The 27,119-nt window shown below is 43.4% G+C and overlaps 1 protein-coding gene across 12 annotated transcripts in view; it reads right to left on the bottom strand.

The window, feature by feature from the left end:
• Window positions 1-27,119, bottom strand: part of ANK3 (ankyrin 3) — a 209,477-nt gene that overhangs the window by 91,139 nt on the left and 91,219 nt on the right. For 10 of the 12 annotated variants that reach the window (XM_060274961.1, XM_060274954.1, XM_060274956.1 and 7 more), the window contains 10 exons: window positions 26,424-26,522; window positions 17,343-17,441; window positions 14,279-14,476; window positions 12,599-12,697; window positions 11,563-11,661; window positions 9,658-9,756; window positions 8,742-8,939; window positions 8,436-8,534; window positions 7,420-7,518; window positions 2,492-2,689 (listed from right to left, as the gene is read on the bottom strand). In XM_060274961.1, coding sequence (XP_060130944.1) covers window positions 2,492-2,689; window positions 7,420-7,518; window positions 8,436-8,534; window positions 8,742-8,939; window positions 9,658-9,756; window positions 11,563-11,661; window positions 12,599-12,697; window positions 14,279-14,476; window positions 17,343-17,441; window positions 26,424-26,522 — 1,287 coding nt within the window. The remainder of the gene's footprint in view (window positions 1-2,491; window positions 2,690-7,419; window positions 7,519-8,435; window positions 8,535-8,741; window positions 8,940-9,657; window positions 9,757-11,562; window positions 11,662-12,598; window positions 12,698-14,278; window positions 14,477-17,342; window positions 17,442-26,423; window positions 26,523-27,119) is intronic. The other 2 variants (XM_060274959.1, XM_060274960.1) reach the window with 1 other exon arrangement.

Below are 27,119 nucleotides of genomic sequence, written 5' to 3'. Positions count from 1 at the left end.
GTGTCTCTCTGCTACCCCACTGTGGACTTGTTGAGCTTTGCCGACATTGTATGTGACAGAGCAGAAAGTGACAGATGATTTAAGATGTGTACTTAAGCAGTAAATTTACTGACAAAGCTCTTTTCTCATAGACCCAAGTCCCTCCTGTTAAACTGAACAGGGTCCAGGCAGCTCACACCTTAACATGGTTTTCTGAATTACCGTAGACTTGCTGCCAATTCAAGCTGGTAGAAATCAAAACATCCCAATTTTGTTCAGGCGAAAGCAAGACCTCCCCTTCCCCAAGTTTTGACATGTTGATTTGAAATGTGCTCAACCTAAGCTTTTTACACAAACACAAATGTATACAAACGTCTATAGAAACATGATACGATACATGCACACAGCCTGATATTTCAAAAGTTGTGTCACAACACCCACCCTTCCTCTTTGCTTTTAATTAAGTCAGGCAAACTTTCCAACAAATGTGAAATAAACACACAGGCCACCAAAACTTGATGAATATTCATAGCAACGTAATATACTCAGTAGCTTTATCAAATAGCAGGCAATCTCCACAAGGCAGTTTCATTGTGAACTTCCTGCTGCTCATTTTGCACAGCACCCACATGTCACTGCTGGCATTGAAATTGCACAATTCCCCCCAAATTTAATTTGGATTTACCTTTTCTGCACACTCTTTTTTAAAAAAAACAACAACACACAACTCACTGGATATTTGGTGGAAACCATAAATCCAGATTAAATAGGAAAATAATATGGGAAAGGTGTTTGTATGAGGATGGATGCAGTGGAAAACTTCAGTGTGTGGTTAGCAATATATGAGCATGTGATAAACTTCTGTGTGGAAACGCTCCAAGAATCTGGCCAAGAATGTTACCTAGTTGGAATAATAATGGAACAGGGAGGGCATTAAGGCATGAATAGGCAGTGAAGAAAGACAATGCAGGTCTAGCAAGCTCTGATACTGTTCCTGTTCGTACCTCCTTCCCAAGAAGTACTCCTATGGCCTTTTCGGTGCCAGGTGAATAAATTTTCACTTTCCCAGGCATTGTAAGATCATTTTAAGATCTCCAGTGTTTTTAGCTCTCCTGTGCTAATTTAAGTTTTGCTGTTGCTGGTTTTATTCATCCAGTTTTGTACTGTGATTGACCTTGCTCTGTTAAATTTTCAGAGCTCTTGTAGATTTTTTTAAAAAAATGGTTTTCAGCTTTTATTGTCAACTATCCAGAGGGTATTGTCAACTGGGCAATGTACATTTTGCTGGCTTTTGAAGTTGCACCTGTTTACACAGGCATTCCTTTGATCACTCAACCTGAGCCTCCTGTTCTAAATGCTGTGCTATTTTATTGCATAATTGAATTATGGACGGTTATTTTTAAAAGTTTTAATTGGATTGTTTTATTGTGCATTTTAATTATGGGTGCTTATAGTTCAAAGTTTGTAAAAGTCTGTTTTTGCATTAAGTACTATATAAATGAATACATAAATATTGCCAATAAATAAATGCTTGAGATAGTATTGATACCAAACACAGTAATATACTTCTTTTTTGGGTGGTAACCATACAAGATCATCCCTCTCCAATCACAAACCCTAGCAAAAGGGGTTTCCCCTCTTCAAAAGTTGTCAGAATGTATACTGTCCAATAGACAATATCCTCTGGATAGAAAACAGGAAAATTGAGGTTAGATTCACACCATGTATTTAAAACACCACTGGGAGGAGTGCAGAGAGGAGAAACTCAAATAGATTTTCAAAGTCATTCAGGGTCTGGCTGAGCGTTTTCAAAATGATTTCTCTATTCAGTGCGCTGCCTGGGTGGTTGAACTGAGTGCTGTTCTGCAGGTGCACAAACAGAATGCTTTAAAGCACACTGCAGCAGAGACAACAGCACTTGCACATACTGTTTAAAAGCCACCAGGAAGTCAAAGCCGGTGCTTGCATGGACAGGCAAGTAAGCAAGGGAATTTGCAGATAATTCTCTTCTTGTGAAAATGAAATATGCCAACTACACTTTTGGGCTTCATTTTCTGGATTTGCAGCACAATCAGAAACCAGGTTGATCCACAGTAGTGATAGCAGGATAGGGGAAAGCTCTGTGCCAAGGGTTCCTGTATTGCTTCCTGACTTCTTTGGAGGGGAGGCACCTATAAAGGTTGTATATAGAGGTGGCTAAGGAGTAGTGAGTTGCCATTTGCCCCACACAATCATATTTAATAGAGATTTCCTGTCGCATACACTCTATATTTGTATGTCACCTATGTCCTCCTCAGATGTTACTGGATTGGAGCTCTCATCACCCACAATAACATTGGCTATGCTGGCTGGGACCAATGGGGACTTGGGAGTCTGGCAACATCTCCAGACTACAATTCCCATCATCCCTGATCACTGGTCCTGCTAGCAATGGTTGATGGGAATCGCAGGTCCAAAAAGAGCTGGAGGCCCAAGGCTGGGAAACTAGAGCACAAAAATGAAGAAAACATACCTTGTTGCTAAGATTCACATTAGCATTTCTGGTGAGAAGCAATGACACCATGTCCACATGGCCCTCCTGGGAGGCAAGATGCACAGGAGCAATGCCCTGCCTGGTCACAGCATTCGCATCGGCACCATATTCCAGTAATGTGGTTGCTATATCCATCTGGTTCTTCTTGGAAGCTATATGAAGTGGCGTGTAACCATTCTGCCAGTGCGAAAAAACCAAAATATTTGGGTCATCAGCTCATTCATAAAATATTAGGAATACTAACTTTCCCTCAAGTCTCATGACTGCTTTATTTATTTTTTAAGACAAACACACAGCTCTATTTCATATGACCAACCTTTAGGATTTCTTGCATAATATGGTCACAGAGACTAGGACCAAAGGTTTTCTTCTTCTTTTACAAAAAAACACACACCCTCTCATGTAAAAGAAACATTAAATAATATTTATTTCATTGATATGGTAACATATCACTTACAGAATCCCATAAAATAGCTATTTACTGATTTCCTTATTATTCCAGTCAGCTCAGGTAATGAGGTATCCTCAAGGGTACATAACCATGAGCCTTATCCTCATCTCGTTCCTACCAAGCTGCCCTTGCAAAATGAAATCTGAAGGTCGGAACCTGATCCCACAACTACTCGGAGGCAGAAGAGTTGGCCTAGTATGGTCAACAAGGCCCAAAGATGTGGACTAGAAGGTACAGACTACTGGTGATAATAGGAGAGACCGACACACAACCCTTGAGAAGGTTAGTGGGGGGCCGCTACCCCAAGACCACCTCAGCAACATAATGGAAAGCCCCACTTTCTCATGCTGCTCAACAGGTGCAGTGAGGTAGAGAGTTAGGGTCTAGATTATGTCCCTGAAGGCCGGAGTCTATCAGAGAGCGGATAGATGAGAACCCATGTCCAAGCTTGAGGGAAGGTTATGGTTGCTTGTAAGGGAAAGAATGATTTGTGAGGATGGCCTATAGTACAGGCCTTCCAGAAGTCCATGGTTTATCCTGAAGAGTCTTCACTTTCTGTTTGTTTTTCAAATTGTTTAAAGCAGTTCTACCCTGCAGCTTATTTGACTACATTCACAAGGGTACACACACATACACTACAAGAAAACCTTAATTTTATCAACAGGGAAACAATACCAGAAACTATTTCTAGTTTGAAGTTTTGCTTCTGAAACAGGTTGTTGAGGTAAGAAGAGGAAAAACAAGAGAGTACCGGTAAGGTATATGTATGAGTAATAAGGGACAGTTTGAAAGGAAAGGCACCCAAGGTAAGCTGATGGGCATTTTATAGCAACATGGTGTCTTCTAGCACCTTCTAAGTAAACAAATGTATTACCATATGATGTGGTGTAAGCATAAGACTGGTGTGTGTTTTGCGGCTCTCGGGTAGATGAAAAGAACGGCATGCGATTCATGTGGCTATTAGTTTGATGGTTGCCTGAATGGCATTTCGGCAATATTGTTTTAATGGATCAAGCGAGAAGAAATGGTTAAAGAGGAGAAAGAGAGAGGCAAACCAGCGAGAGTGACAAAGAGAGTATAGCCCTGTTGAGGGAGTCCATTTCAATGACAGCGATTGCACATTTTCTTATCAGACTTAATGTCTAATAGGAAGTCATCTGCCATACCCATGGAATTTCTCATCTGACTGAACAACATGCAGCCTAAAGCAGTGGGGGGAGCAGGGAGGCAATTATTAATCCCAAAAGTGATGGTGCTCGGTTTGGTTCACTTCTATGGCTCACGTGTCGAAACATGTCTTGTTCCAGGAAGCCTCTTGGCAGGCACCGAAATGCCAAAGTGGCAGCTGCTAACCCATTTGGTAAGAGATGAGTGACTCGGGTGACGCGAGCTATAATTTCTGGTTCCCTTTCAAGCCTGTAATGTAATCATTCTGGGTTTCAGAGAGCCACTGGCAGTGGGAGCAAGGGCAGCCCCTGCTCCTGGGGAAGGAAGCACTCTCTTCTTCCTCAGCTTAGCTGCTTTCAGCATTAAACTAGGTCAGCATCCTGTCCCCTATATAAAGAGTGTGCTTAAGTTGTATTATTTCATATCATTGCACCGCAATGCTGAAGATTTGGAAGCCAGCCCAATTTATTTCCCGAGGCACGGCAAAGGCGTATTTCCCATACAACGAGGCCCCGCTGATGCTTCAAGCTTTCTGCATGAATTTGACTTGCCTTGCTTTTCCAATGCATAATAACTGACCCACAGCTTATACTATGATTTCCCTCCATGATCTCTTTCGTCTCTGCTCATGCAAGAGGATCTGACATCTATGCATTTAATCATCCACTGGCAGGCAGTCCAAAGGGGTTTTGTTTTTTTAATGCAATTTTTCGTCTTCTTAAAATACATCTTGGAAAGTGGAGAGCTCTGTTCCAGAGATGGAATAATTTATATACCCAGCCTATTTCGTTTTAAATCTGATGGGCAAATGAGTACAGTTTGATTATTGTTTTACCCTGCATTCTTATTCACTCATTTTTGCATTACCCTGCAATCCATCACTTTACAAAGCAGCCTTGCCTCCATTTGTCCAGGAGGGTCAAAAACCCCTAAACACATGCATTGTAAATGAATGCATCTCTGTAGAACAAAGTGGGGAACTTTTGGCCCTTGTTGGGCTCCCAACTCTCATCATCCCTGGTTATTGGCCAGACTGGCAAATGGCAGTCAGAAGTCCAAAGACACAAGGGGAGAGGGACACAGGTTTCCTGGTGTAGAAAGACCCCTATGGCCTTGCCCGAGCTTCATACTTAGGTGGGGATTTGGATATGGGCCCCAGTTCAACATTCCTAACCACAGCACCATCCAGCCTTTCTGCACTATCAGGTTCTTAGGCTGGATCGCTAGGTCCACATGTATAGAAATCATGGAGCCTATGAACCTGTAAGACTTCTTGAGTACTGATCACAATTGTCTTTCCCAGGTCCGGTGTCAGCATGTGGCATCTCCAGGCAAATGCCAGGGGACTGAGACCCCAGCAAATCCCATCACCATTGCCCGTGTACAGGACTGGTTGTGCCCCTTAAAAAAAAAACAAGCAGCAGCATAGCCCCTTCCCACCCAACACCAAGAGCAGCTGCGGCAACGGAGTGAGCTGTCATTTTTATTTTTAATCCCTCCCCAATGTCCCTGATGTAGCCTTGCTCCAATGAGTAATTAGGGAGGGATTAAAGCGAAAGTTCTCTCCCACCCCCCTTCGTTGCAGGTGCCCAGTTGACTTCTTGGTGCTGAGCAGCAAGGAAAAAGAAAATTCTGCAAGGGGCCCAGCCAGCCAGTTCAGTGCACTTGGGTGTGTGGACCATTTTCATAATTTTTCTCCATTGCCACCTACTCATTGCTGCAGGGACTGTGAGGCTGCTGCAGTGAGCGGCTGAATGAGCCATCATCTTAACACTTCCCCAGTGCCCCAGACAGAGCAACACTACACTGGGAATTAAAGCACCAGCTTCCTCCCTTGCAGCTCCCTGGTGTTCTTTGTAGCACTTACCTGATTTCGTGCCCAGTAAGGACATAGGAGGGCACCACGCTAAGGACACTTTGTCCCCACCCCCAACTTGGAGGCAGCCCTAGTCTTCCCCATCAGATTCACCAAAGCTTAACCAGCAGCTTTCAGGAAAGCCTTTTGCTACCTGAGCATTTTTCAGTCTGACCTGCCTTAGAGAGTCACAAGAATTCTCAAACAAAATATTTCAGTGGGGTTTCTAAAGTATACGGCACATCTTTAATCAAAACGGTGCTGCCTCGTCTTGGGTTGTGACCAGCCTAAGACTACAATCCTGTGCCCATTAGGGGGAGTAAACCCAGTCAAACACTTCCAAGTAAATACACATTAGAGAGCATGAGAAAAATATGAAAAATAAAGGTGCTGGGAGGCAGTAACGTAAGCTCTTTCCTGACTCCAATTATCACTTTATGTGATCTGATTTTTTTAAAAGCACTGATCTCCCAAACTATACCATGCACAGAAACCCTTAACAGCATTTTGCCAGGTTTGCTCTAAAATGGTATGCATTGTTTGTTTGTTTTCAATTTCTAGGCAGTCCACACACATTTATGATGCCACATAGATGCCGGTGAAAAAGACAACAATCATGCAAGGATCTTACCTCATTTTTCATCAGCTTAACTTCCCTTTCCCCCGACATAAGGATTAAGGATAAACAAAATATATGCAGAAAAGCAGCCTGTTCAGGTGACATTTTGTCCTCAACTAGGAAAGTGGGTGGCAGGAAGTAGAAAAGATCAGGAATTGGGGCCTTGGGTATTGTCATATTCTTTTCATTGTGAGATAAAATAATCTACAGCTCAGGATCAGGGCTAAGGCTCCCTCAAGTACTCTTCTTCTCCATCACCACCAGACTCCTGGGATTCCCAGTTAGGTTAACATATTAATGTCCCTTTAACCCAACAAGGGAAACTTGTAGACTATGTGGATGTGGCGGTCTCATTCCTTACTGCTGCCATGGAAAAAAAAGGATTTGAATTTAGTTTTTGTGACATTATTATTATTGGTTAGAAGTTTATGGGAGGGTCCCCCCATATTTTGAGCTGATGTCTGAACTGAATGGAAGATTACAAGTTTCAAACCCAAGTTAGGGAGATACATAATGGGGATATCTAGCCCTCCATCTCCTTAATGGAGGATTTTAGGTAATACCCATATGATCTTCTCATTATGGCTGTAACCAACAGAGGAGAGTGTTTTCAGCAAAGTCCCTTATGCCACTGTCAAATATTTAAATATTTCTCTAACAACTTCTGCATTTGGAAGTGTGTAGACTGTTCCTGATCAGAGTTAGTAAGGTACATGGCAATGTGTTGAAAGGAAGGAACGTGGAACGGATGCTGTGGAATGCCTGCATAAAAGCTAACTATCTGGTCCTTCATCCCACAGAGCAAGCACAGGTACCTTTGCAGAGGCGTGAGGTGAGGCTCCCTGGTCCAAGAGAAGCAGTGCCACTTTCTGATTATCGTAATGTGCCGCAACATGCAGTGGAGTTAAACCACTCTAAAAATACATGCAGAACAAACAGGCATTGTTAGAAAACCACCATACATTAAAAAAGGAAAAAGGAAAAAAAGAAAACTGGAGAATTAGGTTAATCTAGGTTTGGTGAGACTACTGTGGAACTAAACTAAGGTTATGAAGTGATAAATGACAACAAAGAAGACAGTATGGCACAAGCTACTTGATTTGTAGGTGAATATTCTCCCTCTTCACTGCACTCCTGGCTTCCCAAACCAGGGATGAGAAATATATATTCACAGTATACTCCTATGCTTCTTGAGCATCAAAGTACCCATTCCATTCCATGTTACAGCCCTTCATTGACTTTATCACTTCAGAAGTGGGGCTGGGGAGTGTGAGTGTAAATTTGAACGCTCTGAAATCTTTAAGACTAGCCCATCGAATAGAATGCTTCTATAGTTTGGCCTCCTCTTGGACCTGACGGTTTTCTCTGTGTAGCAAGTATTTTTAAGCAGAGAAAGTGTTCAGCCATGCAACTGAACCCACTCCAAAGCATGTATTCTGAAGTTGTGCAGTCCATGAAAGTTTGTCTCGAATAGGTTGCAGAATTCTAATTCCATGTAAATGTTTTAAATATTCTGCCCACAATCACTGGTGTAACCCCTAGTAGAAAGTGGACAAAGTGGACCCAGGCCACCATATAATATGGTGGCCTGGGTAGATTATTTTTGGGGGTGGGGGTGGGGGGGAGGGGAAACCATCTAGAAACCACCACTCCAGCTCAGGGAGAATCCAAGACTGATACTACAATAACCCAGAGATGCATAGGAAAATTGCAAATATCCAAGAAATATCTGCTGCTGTTGCTGCTACTGATAGTCAGTACTGGCTAACCATGGGAAGATCAGGCCTGGGTATATTCTGCAGAAGCAGAGAGTGACTCTTGCCTGCCTCACCTTTCCAGCAGCATCTGGAGATGCATTCTTCTGAAGCAAGAGGTTGGCTACTTCAATTTTGCCGTACTTGGCTGCCACATGTAGAGGAGTAAATCCTTTCTGTAAGAGAAGCATTTCCATCAGCATTTCCCTTTCACCTCAGGGCCTTTCCCCCTCCCAGACAGGGCATTTGCACACTCAGCTGATCTATGCCAGATACATTTACAGGGCTGTGATTCTAGGCAAGGGCAGAAGAGAAGATGGCACCAGGCACGACGTTTGACAACAGCCAATTTTAGTACACGGTGACACGTAAAGTTCCCTTACCTTGGTAGTTATGCTTAAGGATGCGCCGTGGTCCATAAGGACTGATGCTACATCTTCATGTCCTTCCCGTGCTGAAAGGTGCAACGGTGTATACCCTGAAGTTGTGGGGGCGTTGGGAGACGCTCCTTGCTGTAACAGCTGCTGCACTATGTCAGCTTTTCCCAGTCGCGCAGAGATGTGCAGCGGTGTTTGGTCATCCTTAACACAAAGGAAAAAGGAGCCACATACAGGGAATTCATCACTTGCACATACGTATTACTAGTAAATTGACCAGTGGCAATATCTGTACGGACGGCTTGTATCCTGTAGAGACCCTATGCGGAATGCGGTATGTGCATTATATCAAACGTGACACAGTTCTTGGACATTTAGACCAGTCTCTCCCAACTGGCGGCTTCTAGAAGTTGTTGGGCTACAATGTGCATCATCCCTGACCATGGGCCATGGAATTTAGGACTGGAACAGTCTAAGGTTGGAAAAGGCTGTGTTATGAAACCTAAAAAATATACATATGCAGGCATGCATTCAATATTAAGGCACACATTATTAATGCTCCACCTTCCTGCCTCATTTGAGGCACACAAGGCACTTGAACATATGGCATTTGAACTCTCCTAGTTGTTGCAGAGTCCAACTTTGAACTCCTACTGTTAACTTGCCTGCTGGTTCATTCCTGCTCCAGATTTGGCCTCCTCCGGCTTTACCCAGTGCTCTGCAGGCTAGCACCCCAACCAGAACAGGCCCATGTAGCCCGCACCAAGACCTCACTGGGTAAACATGTACTGTAGGGTAAACATGTACTGTACTAATTCTACTGAAGCTAACCTTCTGCTTAATGGTGACACCATGCCTTGCTTTGGAGAATCAAGCACATGGCTCTTGCAATGCACATCAAGTAGAGAAATAGTCTGCTTACCTTGGCTTTAGCTTCTACCTGAGCTCCATTCTGGACTAAATATCGAACAACTTCCGATTGGCCAGCTCTGGCGGCCATATGGAGTGCTGTCTCTCCCCGCTATGAATGGAAAATTAATGCCAGAGAGTCAAAGGCTAGTAATAATAATAATAACAACCCATCCCATAAGGTATAAAGCGAACAGAAATATTTTAATCAACAACAACAACAAAAGCTTTACGTTCTACTCAGAAGCCATTGGCACACGAATACTTTCAAGGGGTTGACTGGGAGCAGAATGCAAAACCCAATCAATTTTTGACCTCCAGCTCTGGCCCCACCAAAGTAATTTATTCCAGCCATTGATTTTCCAGTTGTTAAAGCACACGAGTGTTTTGTTCTGTGTTAAAGGAAATAATGCCCTTTTAAAAATGCAAAGCTACATCGGCAATGTAAACACAACACTGTGTTAAATGACCATTCACAGTTGGTGAAACATTCACAATTATGCCAAGCTTGATCATGTATGCAGAAGATACGGACATTTTTATCCTTTCGTGTGACTTTCTGCTGTTATATTCCAGTGGCCCTAGATTTTGCTGTAAGCAGGGAATCACTTTGCTGGACAGTTGAAAATAAATCAATAATAATAGTATAAAGAACTGCAGAGCTTCACAAGCTTTCACCGAAAGATGTGTCGCCAGGGAAACAACAAGAACAGCAAAAACTTTAATTTGAAGGAAGGAAGCGCCTTTCTAAACCTTTTGGAATCCACTGACTCTTTTAAAAGCAAACATTTTTTATAGCACAGATGGTGCTGCATGGGCGTCTATAATTTAAGATGGTTTTATAGAGCAAACTGCTACGGCAATGCTCTACTGCAGCAATGCTTCAGCATCAGACTTTGCAAAGAACAGACAGTGCCAAACTGTAGTAAAAGAAGAAGAAGAAAAGTGTCATTGTGTATGTGTGTGCTTTTTGAAGCCTGCTTCTGTCAGTTTGGCACAAATGCATCTAGAACAGCTCCATTTATAACACACACACACACACACACACACACACACACACACACACACACACACCACTCTTCCACAAAGCCTCTGGGTGCACGGAGGCACTCCAGTGCGGCTGTGGCCAAAAACAGGCAATATGTCCTGACAATCTGCTGCAATCTGCTAGCAACCTCAGCAGCGCCTGCCTCAAAATGGGAAAAGGCCCTGGTCTTCTGGGGTTATGGCATTCAAGGAGTCAAGTGCACTTTTCGGAAATCAAACACTGAGCAATAATAAATGATAAAGATGAAAACAAATTTGAGTAAGAACAGAGGGTGGGAGGACTCTTCAACAAGCCTTTAAGCTATCCTCCTAACACAGAGAAGGGGGAATGCAAAGCTGTTGTTGTTGTTGTTGTTGTTGTTCACATTAATCAGAGCATTGACAGTAAATGAGAGATACAATAATTCAATAAAACATCGCCCATGGGATAGGCATATATGAAGTTTGGCCCCATGGGATAGGGCCAAGTTTGCAGGTCATATCCAGAAAAACAATAATCTCAACGAAAGTTTGGTCACTTTACTCTTTGGATATGTCCAGTATAGAAATGCAAGGAGTGAACAGCCCATGCGGCTTTTCAGGGATAAACAAATACTGTGGGGCAGGATTTCTTTTCATCCAGAACTCGACAGAACTCAGTTCCGGGACTTCTCAGGTGGACACCGTTGCCATTATAAGAGAACAAGGAAGGTGTTCATGGTGAGGTCTGGCACCTCTTTTTCTAGATAAAATAGCATTGCTGTGGGGAACAGAAGCAGCGGCTCAAAGTCTAGAGTAGAAAAAGTCTAGAAAGAGGTATGAGGATGGTGTGAATGCACAAGTCAGATATTCTTCTTGGCTGATAATGAAACAAATGAACATTGGTGCTCACCACATTGGTTGTGTTGGGCGATGCTCCATGATGCATCAGCTGTGAAACAATATTTACATGTCCCATGAAGGCAGCAACATGGATCGGAGTCAGACCCGACTAGAAAATGGAAAGAAGAAGAAAAATGACCGAGGTTAGTGGCATAGAATGAGCTACAATGAAAAAGAGTTGCCTGGACCTTGGCAGTGAAGGTGAATTGTGAGTTGTACATGGCAGCTATAAAAGGATGCCTATTCAGGACAAAGCTTGCTATTCTCAACCTTGGGTTCCCAGATGTTGTCGACTACAACTCCCATCATCCATAGCCAGAAGGGGCAGTAATCGGGGATGATGGGAGTGTTAGTCCAACTGCATGTGAGAACCCAAGGTTGGGAAAGGCTGCTTTAATCGCTGCACCACACTTGCTCTCACAGCAATGTTTTAGATTGACATTTCTGACAATCACTGAAGCATTGAAGGAACATTGTGCTATCTAAAGCCTGCAATGTAAATCAGGGTGGGAATTCTGTGGCCCTCCAAATGTTGTTGGATACTTCCACCAGTTCCAGTCTGCATAGCCAATGGTCAGGGATGATGGGCCTTCCAATAAGTGGAACCTGGCCAGAATGGAAGAAGTCACCATGCATGTGCTGTGGCCCTAGCATACCTCTCTCCAATGCAGGAGGCTATTGCCACCCCCAAAAGCCTGCTGCTCAAGGCATATGCCCCCCTCTCTCACACCCCTTGATCTAGGCCTGAATCTAGGGACACTTATTAGTTCAGTAGGCCAAAGATCACCACATCTCAACTTAGTTATACACCTAAGAACACAGAATCCCTCTGCAATGTTGTGGGATTCCACAGACACAGCATATAAGGAAGTGTGGAAAGGATTCCTTTACAGCAGAGAAGTTTAGAAATAATTAGCGTATGGAAACCTCAACTGAAACAGTAGGAAATGGGTCCATGTTTTGATTTTTAATCTTCCTCCTGTTTTCAGCTCTTATTGTCAATGGACTCACTTGTTTACGGAAAACATAACAGCATGATACCTTACCTCAGTGACAGCTTGGATAGAGGCTCCATGTTTCAGCAAAAGTTCCATCACTTTAATTCTGTTCTTTTTGCAGGCAATGTGGAGAGGTGTGAAACCATTCTATAAAATTGAGAAAAGGACTTTTCACAGACAGCTAGACAAATGTTATTGACAAAACACTTCTTCTCTGAATTATCTGCACTGCACTATGCTTCCCATCCCCTTGTGATATTCTGTGGCTGCTAACTTTTGTTTCATATATGTAGAGAGAAAGAGGATTCTGCTGGATGAAATGCTAAGGACTAGTATGCTTTGGGGGATAAAGAGTATTTGCACATACAGTAAAGTGCAAAGCTAAGCTGCCATTTCATTGTGAGTGAAGCAGAGAGAAGGAGCAAGAAAACAAGTTATCCTGAACATCAAAGGTACAGTCCTATTCACAGCATCTGCTTGAATGTCGATGACAACCTGTATACATATCAAAGTGACATCATGGGATTATTTTAAAAACAGCTGACAGAATTGGGCCTCCAATCTCATCAGCATCAGCTACCTTTCCAACAGGAGTAAAAGATACCATATGCTTTCATAACATATGGTCAGGGCTACTGCCTCTTCTAATTGAGTCAAAACAGGCAGTTCAGTTCATTGCCATACTTGAGTTGAATTCTTTCACTTCTTTTTTTTTATATTACTGTTATCATTAAGGGTAAATATCACGAAGAGAGAGAGAGAAAACAGAACAGAACCAGCCTTTCCCATTTTCCTGAAACCTGAGATCTTTCAATGTGGGTTGCTGAGGGTGAAGGGTTGTGTGGAGACCCGTGCTGTTTCCAAAGAATGATGTGGGGATATGCTTATAGAAAAGACATATATTTGGGGAAAATTGTTTGTCATTTGTGGAAGTCATTATAACCATCTCCCTCTAATCCATGTGCAGTCTTGTGTTTATTTCCCAGTTTAGTACTTGCTTTGCAGACATCAGAAACATTTTGAACCCAAAGCATCCTTTCCTTCCCTCCCCTTCCACCATTTGAAAGGCCAGTGATCTGAATCTGTTTCCAAAGATATAATCTGGATTTCTCCCCACTGATTGCCGATGGCAGTTAAAGGCTGCATTTACCCCTTTCTCTCCAATTGATAGCAAGCCATAAAAAAATGCACACACACACACACACACACACACACACCCTGATTAATTTTTCAGTAGTATTGATAAAGGAAGGCTTTATCCAATTTTCTTTTGCTTAAAATAATGCAGACACAAGATGTGCATTAATGGCACAAGAAACACATTCATGAGAACTTCATACTAAAACTCAGTGCTTTTTTTTCTTTAAAAAATGTTTAGGGTTACTCTCATTTTGAATCAAGAAACCCACGATTTTATTGTTCAAATCGAAAAAAAAATAAATACAGTAAATGGACAAAAGTACAAAGATTCAAAAAATGTTTAGGGGCTTGCATACCCCTGCACACCCCTAGAAAAAAGCACTGCTAAAACGTATTTTCTTGAGCCCTGTGAGCAATGGCAGCTGTTCCCCCTGAATTTGAGACTCCCAAATGCCAAGCATAAACATGCTGGTGTGTGTGTGTGTGTGTGTTGCTAGTGACGAATGTATGCCTGCTGTGTGTGTGTGTGTGTGTGTGTGTGTGTGTGTATTGCTAGTGACGAATAGTTAGCCTGCTGTGCGTACTCACCAGTGCTTTGGCATTAGGATTAGCTTTCTTGTCCAACAAAACTTTCGCAACTTTGTAGTGGCCACAGTGGGCGGCAACATGCAGCGCCGTCAGATAGTCATTCGTGACATCATCCACAGGCACATTGTGCTCAATGAGAAGCTGGACACAGTTGAGGTGGTCCCCTTGCGTCGCCATGTGCAATGGAGACAAGCCATTCTGGGAAAAGAAAAGCAGGCGGAGAAGAGCAGTATACTAAGATGCACACTTTAAAACAAGGAGGCCACTTCTGACAGAGGAGCGTTGCTACCAACTAGCTTTACAAGCTTTTGGGATTTATTGGGGGACTTCTAAGGATAACGTAAATGAGGAAGCAGACAGACATTTCAACTCCGCTGCTACTCGCACCTGAACCGAGCAGGAATTCCAGGGGAATCTAAAAGTAACCTGAGAGAAGGCCAATAAAAAGGAAGGGGAGAGGGAAAGGAGTGGTAGAACCACTTTAACGTTCCATCCAAGCCCTTTTCAAAACATGAGGGCAGAGCAGGCACACCTCCCCCAATTCACTAACTGTAGTAAGGAAATCTGTACCATGCCATAGACAATTATACCCCCTCAAAGCAAAACCTTCAAGTTGCGGGTAATGGCATCCACGAGGTTGTTGTTGGCATCCGTCTTCTGTTGAGAGACAATGAAGTGCACCTTATCTCTGGGGCGCAAGACTGGCCTACCCAGACTCCACCCCCCTGGCCTCGCTGATGTGGTCCAAAGGATAACAGAGCAATACGTTTGGCACCAGCTTGGCTGCAGGAGGCATACAAGGTGCCATCCAACTGCCTGAGGGACTCCGCTCCGGATTTGTGAGGTGTTTACTCTGTAGCCTTTTCTTCTCCTGAAGATCTATCACAAAGCAGCCAGGTGTGGATTTTCCCTCAGGGTTTACTCCCGGTGCCTTTCTCACAAAGCAGCATAGCCACAAAGGCAGCATAGGTTTAGGACCAGGGTTTTCCTTTCTCCTAGATGGGCTCCCCTTCCAGGCTGATGAGCCCCACCTGCCCCTCATCCATGAAGTGAAGGCAGTGAATTGACACATGTTGCTGGTGGACCCCGAGAAAAGTGGCATCTTAATTGTGCAAGCTCTAGTGCAGTTAAAAGTGAGTATACAAAACGATGCACGGATAAATTTCTTATTTCCATGAGTTTATTCTGCTGTATCATTTATTATAACTCATATGTGAAACACAGCATCTTTTCAAGCCTACTTGGGTGACCCTTGGGTGTGAGCCAATGTGGTGTGATTGTTCAGAGCGTCGGGAGTAGGTCTGGATAGGCTCAGGTTCAAATCCCCATAAAGCCATGGGACTCGGTCGCTGTCTTCCAGTTTAACCTACCTCTCAGGATTTTTGTGAGAATAAAATGGGGAGAACCAGTTATGCAGCCTTGAGCTCCATGGCAGAAAGGAAGGATATAGTTTTAATCAATCAACTCTCATGAACAGCAGGTGAGGAGGTAAATCTATGTCTGGGCTATACCACTTCAGACTGCAGGTGGAGGCTTACATCACTCCATACGGAAACATTCCTACACACAGAAAATGAGCATGCAAGGGAGAAAACAAGAGCAGAAGCTTTCCCCTTGATATCCATTTTTTGGTTCACATAGGGGAGTATTCAGTCATGAGAACCCTCACCTGCCATGTGAAGTGGTAGAAGCTAAGAACATGTTTGGTTCCTCACCTGGTGTGTGAGAGAACTTGAGTTTAGCTACTAGATTTTCAATAATTTCCATATGCCTATTTGAAAATCAAGAAAGCAAGCTGACCTCGTTTCGCAAGATTCATCCTTTTTTAGAAAAAATATTTTAAAAATTATTAGAAAAACAAATGAACCAATGCTGGTTGGGTCTCTCTTTCTCCCTCTCCCTCTCCCTCTATAAAACACACCATAGCTCTGTGCCATGGGAAATGGCTCATTAATGCCATTCTCAAGATCTTCTGCCTTCCAGTTTTCCATACAAACCTACTCAAAATTAACATATCAGAGAGAGAAAATGACAGAGATGAGGGGGGCTTCAGACAGCAGAACTTCATGTTGGTGGTTTCTTTTTGTTTTTTTACATTTATCTTTAATGTGAAGCTTGAGTTTCCCTCTGTAGGAGAGCAGGTGCATCTGTATTATAGCGGAGGAGTCACTTTGTTGGAGAGTTATATAATCTCTTTTCTAGGCCAGCTTATTTTCACAGCCCTTGCACAAAAATGCAACTTCAAATTCAGAAATGCTGGGCTCCCCCCCCCCCCAGGTTGGGAAACTAACCGGGGATTGAATACTAGTAAAAGCTGTTTTTCAACCGTAAGTGAGCTTTGGAAAAGGTGAAGGGCACAAGGTCTTGCACCTTTGGATTCGGATTCTTGACTCTTGTCAAGAAAAATTCACAGCAATTCACTCATGCCATAAAATGAAGATTAAACTCCCCAGAAGGGCATCTGAACAAACAGCATATATGAAGCAATGGGGACCAAAGTCCAACAGGTGCTTTCAGAAGTGAAGCTATGGATTCATTTAAGATCAGAAGGTTCCACTACTGAACCTCAGTGCAGTACAGAAAATGGGGAAGTGCCATTTTAAAAATTCAAATGCATTGTCCAGTCAATGCAAATGTTCATTTATTATTTACAGGCACAGGAAATGTAAAGCCTTGTTAATAAAAATTACTTATGAAAATGGCCTGCGTGTACCTGTGGGAAAATGCAGACTTGAGAGAGATGAGCAGGAAAGAGAATGGGTGCAACCCAAGGCTGAGATTCAAAGAGCTACTGTAGACATGCCCGGGGCCTTGAGATTTTCTCTGTCTTTGCACTGTTGGTACCCAATTCCACAGCACAAGCTGCTTTTGAAAGCACCGCTCTTTTCAAAGCCAGTCCAACAAGCCACTTGGATTGGGGAGGTGGGGAGGGGGTCTGTTTACCAGACTCAAGCATAAATGTCTCTTCAGCGAGTGGAACTAGCTGCACAGTTAGGAACCTAGGAAGCTCCTTCCTACCGAGTCAGACCATCTATGATTCTCCAAATCCCAAGCTCCACATTACCTTCGTTTTTGAAAGGATTGGGGCACCTCGGTCAAGCAGCATCCGCACAACCTGTTCATGGCCACTTCGTGCCCCGCAGTGGAGAGGTGTCAGCCCGTCCTGTTGAATAAGGAAGTCACAACCCATTATTTTGGAGGGGCATAAATGAAGGATGCAAGTCTAACACATTTAAACTGTTCTGGGTTACCTCCAATGGGGGTTGGAGGAATTCTTCACCAATTTATGTTACATTTTCAATATATTTCCTCCATAATGGAGAAGGAAACAGAAAAGCACAGTTGTTTATTTCCATTCCACACACAACTGTACTATTTCCAGGTTAGTTTGTCCCAGGCAAGAAACCCAGAGAGTCTTGTGGTACCTTGAAGATTAGCAAACCATAGCAATTGATCTTGGCAAGGGGTGGGGGGCACTTCCACCTTCCAGGGTGGTACACTGGATAGGTGGATTAATACTGGTGAGGTCGAGGCTGGGCCAACCTGGGGCTCCTGAAGGTCTATCCATACCACCCTGACATCACCACCTCCTTCCCAGCACTGCAATGGCACCCTGCGTACTTGGCCACCCCTGCCAACACAGCAGTGACATTGATATGCAAGGTTTTGCGGACCATAGTCCAATTCACCAGACGCATTCTTCCTCCGTCCCTGTCCCCCCTGCTGCCACACAGGTAGAGTTTCTGTTGGAATTGTAACAGCGAGACCAGGAGGAAAAAGAAATGCCAAAAAAATTGTACATAGGGTGTAAACAGTACATCATTAACAGTGGTAATTCATAAAACAGTTGAGTTGGAAACAGGTGTCCTGGTGAGCCAATTAATAAACATAGTTTGACCAAAAAAACCACCATGTTCCAAATCAACACAACAGTGATAGCACCGAAACTCTTGATAAATTGTAATTCTGAGGTTCACATTGCAGTCTCCCATTGAAGGCCAGGCTCAGAGGTTTTATAAGGCCAGGTAGAACCTCAGTGGTTCCTTTTGGACCTCTGCTGAGCTAGTATTAATTAATTAATTAATTTCTGTACTGCCCTTCACCTGAAGAACACAGGGCAGTTAATGATATAAAAACAACAAAAAAACATGATAACAAACAAAACCAATACCCCCTCACAGTTTAAAAGGTTTAATTAGCCATAGGCCTGTAAGAAGAGGAATGTTTTTGCCTGGCACCTCACAATATGTAACAAAGGCACCACAAGCTTAACATGAGTCAATAGTGTGATGCAGCAACCAAAGAAAAGCTAATGCTATTCTAGGCTACATCAAAAGAAGTACAGTGTCAAGGGAGGCAATATTCCCACTATATTCTGACTTGGTCAGACCACACCTGGAATACTGTGTCCAGATCTGGGCACCACAAGTTAAGAAGGATATTGACAAGCTGGAATGTGCGCAGAGGAGCGTGAACAAGATCATTAAGGGTCTGGAAACCATGCCTTATTAGGAACGTTTGGGGGAACTAGGTATGTTTACACCAGATAAGAGGAGACAGAGAGGGGATACAATAGCCATTGTCAATTATCTAAAGGGCTGTGCCATGGAAGATGGAGCAAGCTTGTTTTCTCCTGCTTTGGGGGCTAGGACCCAACCAATGGAGAAACCAAGAATGAGATTCCAACTAAACATCAGGGAGAACTTTCTGACGGTAAGTGCTGTTCAACAGTGGACTCCCATGAGAGGTTGCAGACTCTCCTTCCTTGGAGGCTTTTAAGCAGAGGTTGAATAGCCACCTGTCATGTATGACCATAGAACCACAGAACAGTGGTGTTGGAAGAGACCCCTAGGGCATAGCTGTCAAGTTTTCCCTTTTCTCGTGAGGAAGCCTATTCAGCATAAGGGAATTTCCCTTTAAAAAAGGGAGAACTTGACAGCTATGCCCTAGGGTCATCTAGTCCAACCTTCTTGCAATCGCTGGTTGAAATTCCTGCAATGCAAGTGGATGGACCAGATGATGCTCGGGGTCCCTTCCAACCCTACAGTTCTATGATTCTATAAGCAGTAGGGCTGGTGCCGCACGGCCTACCCAATGGTAGTAAATGCAGTGTCACCTTCTGGACATGTGCAGTGGGGGCACCTATGAGTATGAGGAGAACAGGCCACCGGCTACCACTTCTGATAAAACATTGTGGATACAAAGAGATGAAGGCACGCTGGTCTGGCTGCCAGAGACCCCAGGTCCAAAATTCTGTGCTGCCCTCACACAGCGGGTGGCGCTATGGTCTAAACCACAGCCTTTTGGGCTTGCTGATCAGAAGGTTGGTGGTTCAAATCCCCACGATGGGGTGAGCTCCCATTGCTCTGTCCCAGCTCCTGCCAACCTAGCAGTTCGAAAGCACGCTAGTGCAAGTAGATAAATAGGTACTGCTGTCGCAGGAAGGTAAACGGCGTTTCTATGCACTCTGGCTTCCATCATGGTGTTCCGCTGCACCAGAAGCGGTTTAGCCATGCTGGCCACATGACCTGGAAAGTTGTCTGTGGACAAACACAGACTCCCTTGACCTGAAAGCGAGATGAGCGCCGCAACCCCATTGTCGCCTTTGACTGGACTTAACCATCCAGGGGTCCTTTACCTTTTTACCTTTATATGGTTTGTTTTCTAAAAATAAAGGAAGTCTCTCCAAAATTAGGCAGAAAATCATGCTTCAGCTGATCACAGGTTTCAATAAAGTTATAATTACCTCAGAACAGAGTCTTTCTCTGCATGTCTCTTACATGCAGAGGCACACATAAATGTGCTGTGCTGTATGCAGCTGTTTCAAGTGCCATTAAGGCACCTATCCATATCAGATTTACCTCACGTTTATTCACATCTTTGCTTCCTTGGCACTTCTCACATTGTTCCTGTAGGCTGGAGTGTCAGCTAATGCCAATTTAGTTAGGATGACTCAGGCAGATTGTGACCTAGAGTGCTTACACTGTTTCACTTCGTAAATATATAGGCCGAGGCAGATTTTACCTATTTTCCTGGGTTTTGATCATAAAACTGAATGCGGTGGTTCCCCATTGTATTGTTCAACGTTTGCGCAATACGTTCAGTCAACAAACGAAACTTAAAATCTAGTCTCTTATTGTACCCAGAGATTCAGTGCTCTGGTCTGTAACACCATATCTCAGCTTAATAAGCAAATTTATTCACCTTCACATGCAGCCTCTTTATTCCTCCCTTGGCAGCATGAGAAATCCAATTAACCATTGCTTCCCACTTCATTAAAATTGAGAAGTTACAGTTACCAGGTTCAGGGGAAGCTAAGATATATGCTTGCTGTGGTTTGCTGTTGGTTAAATACCCTGGCTTGTTCCAAGGCTGCTAACCATAGTTCGGTGAAAATAGGAAACTATGGTTTCTTAAAGACCTCCTCCTTTGGATTGGTCACATTATAAGTGGAGGAGCTAAGGGGATGTGTGTGCTGGGAAATGGAATCATCTACATCTTGGTCTACTAAGCTGAAATATGATTATTATTTTTATTTCATAAAAATTTATATACCACCTGATTGTAGGGAAAAACCTCAAAGCAGTTTACAAAATTATCATCCAAACAAAACCTGTGTGTCAAAGGATTGATGCAAGATTTTAAAACCATTTAAGTACCCACCAGAACAGAATTAAATGCCCACTGCTATAACAAGGAGGAGAAAATGATATTCAAGAATGCCAGCAAGCCAACAGCTGTGTAACAAGATGGACTTTGGTAAACTTTTGTACTACAGTGGTCTGCACAAGGCCAAAAACTTGGTGCCCCCAAATGGATCTTCCCGATTATGGACCTTCTCAATTTTGTGCCCCCTTGGCTCAGCACCCTGTCCACATTGCCCTTAATCTGGTGCTGCAAACAAACATAACTCCTTGTGAACTTGGAGTTCTAAGAGGCAGGTCTCCTTAAGCAGAAAGTTGCAAGGAAGGCACAATCCCCTGCCCTCAGCCCCATTTTTGACTTGGTGGGGACAGAAAGCAGAGCACATTAGTATTTCTTCTTGCTCTCGTAAGGAACATCATTTCACCCCCTGAGAGCCACCACAGAGAAGAACCTCTCACATGCTACTTCCCCTTGAACCACAGGCTGTGGCAGGACTGCCAACAGGACCTCCCTAGCTACAACAAAGGCAACATTTTTTCATCTCCGCCAAGCTAAGCAGTTGGTCCCTTATCTCTCTCACCCTGACCTTGCTATTGTGATCCATGTGACGGTCACCTCCAGGCTTGATTACTGTAACTCACTCTACATGGGGCTGCCCTTGAAACTGACCCAGAAACTCACCCTGACCTTGCTATTGTGATCCATGCGACGGTCACCTCCAGGCTTGATTACTATAACTCACTCTACGTGGGGCTGCCCTTGAAACTGACCCAGAAACTCACCCTGACCTTGCTATTGTGATCCATGCGACGGTCACCTCCAGGCTTGATTACTATAACTCACTCTACGTGGGGCTGCCCTTGAAACTGACCCAGAAACTCACCCTGACCTTGCTATTGTGATCCATGCGGCGGTCACCTCCAGGCTTGATTACTGTAACTCACTCTACGTGGGGCTGCCCTTGAAACTGACCCAGAAACTCACCCTGACCTTGCTATTGTGATCCATGCGGCGGTCACCTCCAGGCTTGATTACTGTAACTCACTCTACGTGGGGCTGCCCTTGAAACTGACCCAGAAACTCCAGCGGGTGCAGAATGCCGTGGCGAGACTCCTCAATGGGTCCTCGCCGCAGGAGCACATTCACCAGCTGCATTGGCTCCCGGTGGAGTACAGGATCAGGTTAAAGGTGCTGGTTTTAACCTTTAAAGCCCTACATGGCCTAGGACGCATTACCTTCCTCACAGTGAAAGAAGATGCTGAAGTCCTGTTAACCCAAGTAACAGCTGAAAAAGTTCAGAGTGAGGCACACTTCTCTTGTTTTGCTAATCAAGATAGCGGTGAAATACTTTCCCCTTCCAGTTGGGCTCCAGCCTTTCTGACAAGTGGAGCAGCCGGCAGGTGTTGAGCTACAGGTAGTTTTAAAGTATAGCTTGCAACACAAAAAAAACCCTACATTTTATTCACAAACAAAAGAGTCCACAGAGAGCCAGGAAAGTTTTACTGGGGATGATTCTGCCAGCATCAAACACCATAAAATGCATATGAAACAAGAGCCTTTAAATAACAAGATCCTGATATTCATAAACCTGCATGAAAGACAGAACAGCAACACTTCTTCCTCACTGAACAAGGCAAATTGTCTGAGTTGGTTAGGGTTTTCCAAAGTAATACGGACGTCTGTCAGAGGGAGAGAAGCTGACCTGCAATTCTCTCTCTCTTCCTCTCTCCCCACACCTAGCTACCCAACCACCTCTAACAGGCAATAAAAGATTTCAGCAAATTTATAGTTCTGCTCAGGGCTTTTTTCAGTAGGAACTCGCAGGAACTCAGTTTTAGCACCTCTCAGATGGGTGCCATTTCCATTATTACAGAACAAGGGAGGTGTTCACAATGAGCTCCGGCACCTAGAAAAATAGCATTGCTTCTGCTTAACCAACAAATGCTTCCTACCCAAATAACAAAGCAAGAAAACAAAACAAAGCTAGCTACAGGATTAAATATGATGTGTGGATCAGCACTTGCTTTAAATGCCCATGGGTTGGGTGGGGAGACACAAAAAAAAGAGGTTAAAACGAGCTACTGCACATTCACCAGAGCTGCTCTGTATCTGAAACAAGGGGTTTCCAAGAATGTTTGTTTTCCGGGCAGACAAACTGTAGGAGGACGTGAAGCATAAAATACATTGCACACATTAGGATACATCCATCCTCTGATACAATGCTCCTGGAAAGGCTCTAGGAAAACCTTTACAAATTATTATGATGTTTGGCAGATTAAGAACTCCCTAAACATGCATCGATAGCAGATTAATGGCATCATCTGTTTTATCTAACCTTCCACAGGGCCTTCTGACATGCAAGGCCAGTAGGAGAAGAATAGGAATCGTGCTTTAATGTAGCATTTCAGTAATAGCCTTTTGTACACGCTCCCTGCTGCTGGTGCCGAACCTCGAGAGTTGTCCTCAGGGAAATTCATCACAATGAATGTGAGGTAATATAATCTCTCCCCAAAGTTATAATATACCCAGGGGATTTATTTGTGGCACCTATAGCATTTTTAAGGCTAGAATAGTTTCCTATTTGCTCGCACTTCCACCTAAGGCAATGCTTTATTTAAATGTGAAAAATGTGGGTTTTCACATTTCTAAAAATAGGTTCAGAAACAAGTAAATACATTTAAATTTCACTGCAAAAATGTCCATTTTTCATATGCCAGTAGAGAATTTCTCTGAGAAACAGGGAACCCAACCATAGACTACTCAGTGTTAGGTCAGAGGATGACAAAGTTGGAATTTAAAATTGCAATCCAACTCTCCAAATTTGAAAAGATGCAAATATTAACATTTAACTGGAGCAAATTTTTACATCATCTCTACATATGCATCATGTAAGTGTACTACAAGATGGGAACAACACATCATTGCTCCGCCAATAAAACCTGTGGTCCTGCTAACTCTTCCTCCTTTCTTCCCTGTAATATTAAGTAATGCAAATGTAATTGTGTGGAGTGCTTGGCCGCTCCACTTCACTGGCTGGCAACTGCAGGGTGGGGAAACTCAACAGTGTGATGATATGACAACATGTGCTTTGCATTACTGAAACTTACCAGGAGAGAGAGAGAGAGAGAGAGAGAGAGAGAGAGAGAGAGAGAGAGAGAGAGAGAGAGAATAGGAGGTGAAACAGGGCTGCTCCTTTTGGCGATGGCTATGTGTTGGCCATAAAGTCTAGACCTGACCTAAACGCCTCAAAGATGTGGGAGATAAAACTTTCTCATTTATGTGTGCGTGTGGTGGTGGTGGGCACAAATCTACTCATGCCAATTCATACAGAGATGATCACAAGCAGCCCTGAATATATGACACCCATAGGCATGGAAACATAGGAAAGCTGCCTTTATATTGAGTCAGACCATTGACTGGCAGCAGATCTCTGGTGTCTGAAACAGGAATCTATTCCCAGCCCTACTGAAGATGCCAAGGGCTGAACCTGAGACCTTTTGCATGCCAAGCATGTGCCCTGCCACCAGGCCACGGCATTCTATGGAGCCCTCCCCATCTCACCGCATAGGCTCTCAACCAGGCATGTTTCCACTGTGCCAAGTGATGACCAATATTGGGGGTGCTCCTCCACGATCTATGCTCAGCAACCTGTCTCTCTCCAGGTCACCAGCATAGAGGGCAAAGTGTGTCCCATGTGACCACAGAAGCTGGGGAAGGAACGTCAAACAAGAATGTGCAATCCTTGGGGTAGGGGGACAGTTTAGTTTTATATATTCCATTGTGGTTACTGTAAAAGCACCAGCCAGCCTGGGAGATCATGAAACTGTACATGCAGCATGTCTCTCTCTCCCCCCCCCCGCATATCCAAGAGCTGGCCTTTCAGTTCAGCTGCACCGCAGTAGATTGAAGATTACAAGCGCTTACTGCTAATCCCGGGTAAAATGTGCTCGCTGCCTGTGACAAACACAAATTCACGTCGGCAAGCCTAGTATCAAGGCAGCCAAGCTAACTCCAGCTAATTTAATCAACTTCACTAAGTATGGTTTATTTGGTGAAATCCATTCTGGAAGACAGAGAAAGGGGAGACACGACAGGAGAGGCGGTGTTCAGAGGGTATGGGTTACATGAAGCAGCAGCAGCAGAGTCAGCAGCGTTTTTCACTTGAGAGCGCTCTGAACAAACCAAACAGTGAAATTTGTCATCGACAGACTTCTCCAACAGCTGCCAATGCAGGGAAATTGACACAGCAATGGACTCCATTTATTGGCCATTGCATTTGTTATGCATTTAGCTCTTACATCACTTGCCAGCTGCTGCGTATTGAAACAAAAGGTTCCCTTCATGTGTCATAAAAAAAAAGACCAATCCTCATATGAGATCCAAAATCAGCTTTACAATTTGGGGAGGCAGGCCTAGACAATGCTTGGGCTCAGGGATGTGTAAACAGACAGGGGAGGGGAAAGGGTGTAGCTATTCAGACAGTCTCCACATGTTCTGGTATCAGAGCACACCCTGCAGGAAGAGGGAAGGGGTTACCGTGGATCGAGATCTTAACGGGGAACAGAATCTGAGACCATATCTTTCATTGACATTTTCCAGTTTTACTTCTGGGATGTGTATGGGATGGAGACAGCTTTAGTGGCCCTGTTGGAAGATCTACATCTGAAGATCAACAGGGTGAATGTTTCTCAACTCTCCTTGCTAATTCTAATAGCCTGTCAAATATGAGATACTTTCAGTACTGCAGATTATATCATTATATTGTGCTGTCTCCAGCAGCTAGTAGAGTTTCTCAGTTAGCTCCAACAGCTTTTTTCTTTGCTAGCATGCAGCAAAAAATAATAATATGCATTTTCTGTAATAAACTTTCTGTAATAAGATGCATTTTTCCCTATGTTAGCTTCACTAATATACCAATTTTTTGTACACACTTCCCCCGAACATATATATTTTTCTATGTGTTTGTTTGTTACAGAACTGCATCATAAAAGTTGGAGAGATGGGTTTCAAAAAAGAAGAAGCTGCACTTCAGTTTAGGAAGCACAAAGCAGGTAGGTTCAAATTAAAATGTGAACCAGGCGAAATTTCACTTGCATCTCTGACAGTTACCATGTGATTCACAGTCCATACTCTTGTGTGGCCCCACTGCAGATAATTTCCTGCCCAGTGAGCTCCAGTGGCTCAATTGCTCCTGATCTTCAGGAGATTGGTTTTTTATTATTATAAATCCTTCTTATTAGGGGCTTAGTCTGCTCGAGGGTCTGTCATTATTAGATAAGGTCTGTTGACTGATCCCTCATTTATTTTGTTCCTTTTTAAAGTTTGCATTGTAATTTTTATAATAGTTTTACATTGCCATCTGCTAGAAGAGCATAAGAGTTTTGGATTGTGGGATATAAATCTATCAAAGAACTCAAAAGCAACATCCATTTCAGTGAGCCACACCCAATATACATATAGGGTAATAAAGGGTAATACGGTAATTCGTAGACGGTCTTACCCTTGTTTTGGCATCAATTTTTGCTCCTCTGTCAAGCAGCAGCTTAACCATGTTGGTATTCCCTCTCTTTGATGCTACATGTAATGGAGTGATATCATTCTGTCAAAGGAAACAGAGGAAACCAAGTTAGATTTTAAGAAGCATTTATATTTTCTTTTGACCGACCCTGTTCCACACACTCTGATTCCCAAGGTATTTATTTTTATACAACTAGAACTCAGGCACTGGGCTGAAAATCACACACACAATTTTTCCAGGGCTACATGAAAGCAGGGGCATTTCCTGAGAATTTTTGAGTGAAAGGAGGGATGTCTTACATTGTGGAGCGGGAGGCAGCAAAGGGGATGCTGTTAGTTTTTCTTTTAACTGGCTGCTATTATTTAAAAAACCCTCTTTTAAAAAGTCATTAAAAAAAAGTTAAATTGTCAATCTGTGATAACAGATTGCTTTAATCCACTTGCACAAACCTTACATTCCAATATGAGCTTGAATCGTGCCTGCAAAGTATTGACAGCCTGGAAGCACCTGGAGAATGGTCCAATGAGAATAATGCTAGGTAGCATGACTCCCAATGGACCTATCTGTTTGTTTGCTTGCTTGCTTAAGAAAGGAAAGATAGCTGCTCCCAGTGGCTGGAAATTTCTCCCAATTTACTTTCACAGTAGGAATTAATTTTCCTAAACCTTCTAGCAATAG

The sequence above is a fragment of the Zootoca vivipara genome, chromosome 5 (genome assembly GCF_963506605.1).
Source record: "Zootoca vivipara chromosome 5, rZooViv1.1, whole genome shotgun sequence".
NCBI lineage: Eukaryota > Metazoa > Chordata > Lepidosauria > Squamata > Lacertidae > Zootoca > Zootoca vivipara.
Note: the sequence above shows the minus strand (reverse complement) of the source record. Positions and strands in the feature narration are given on the sequence as shown.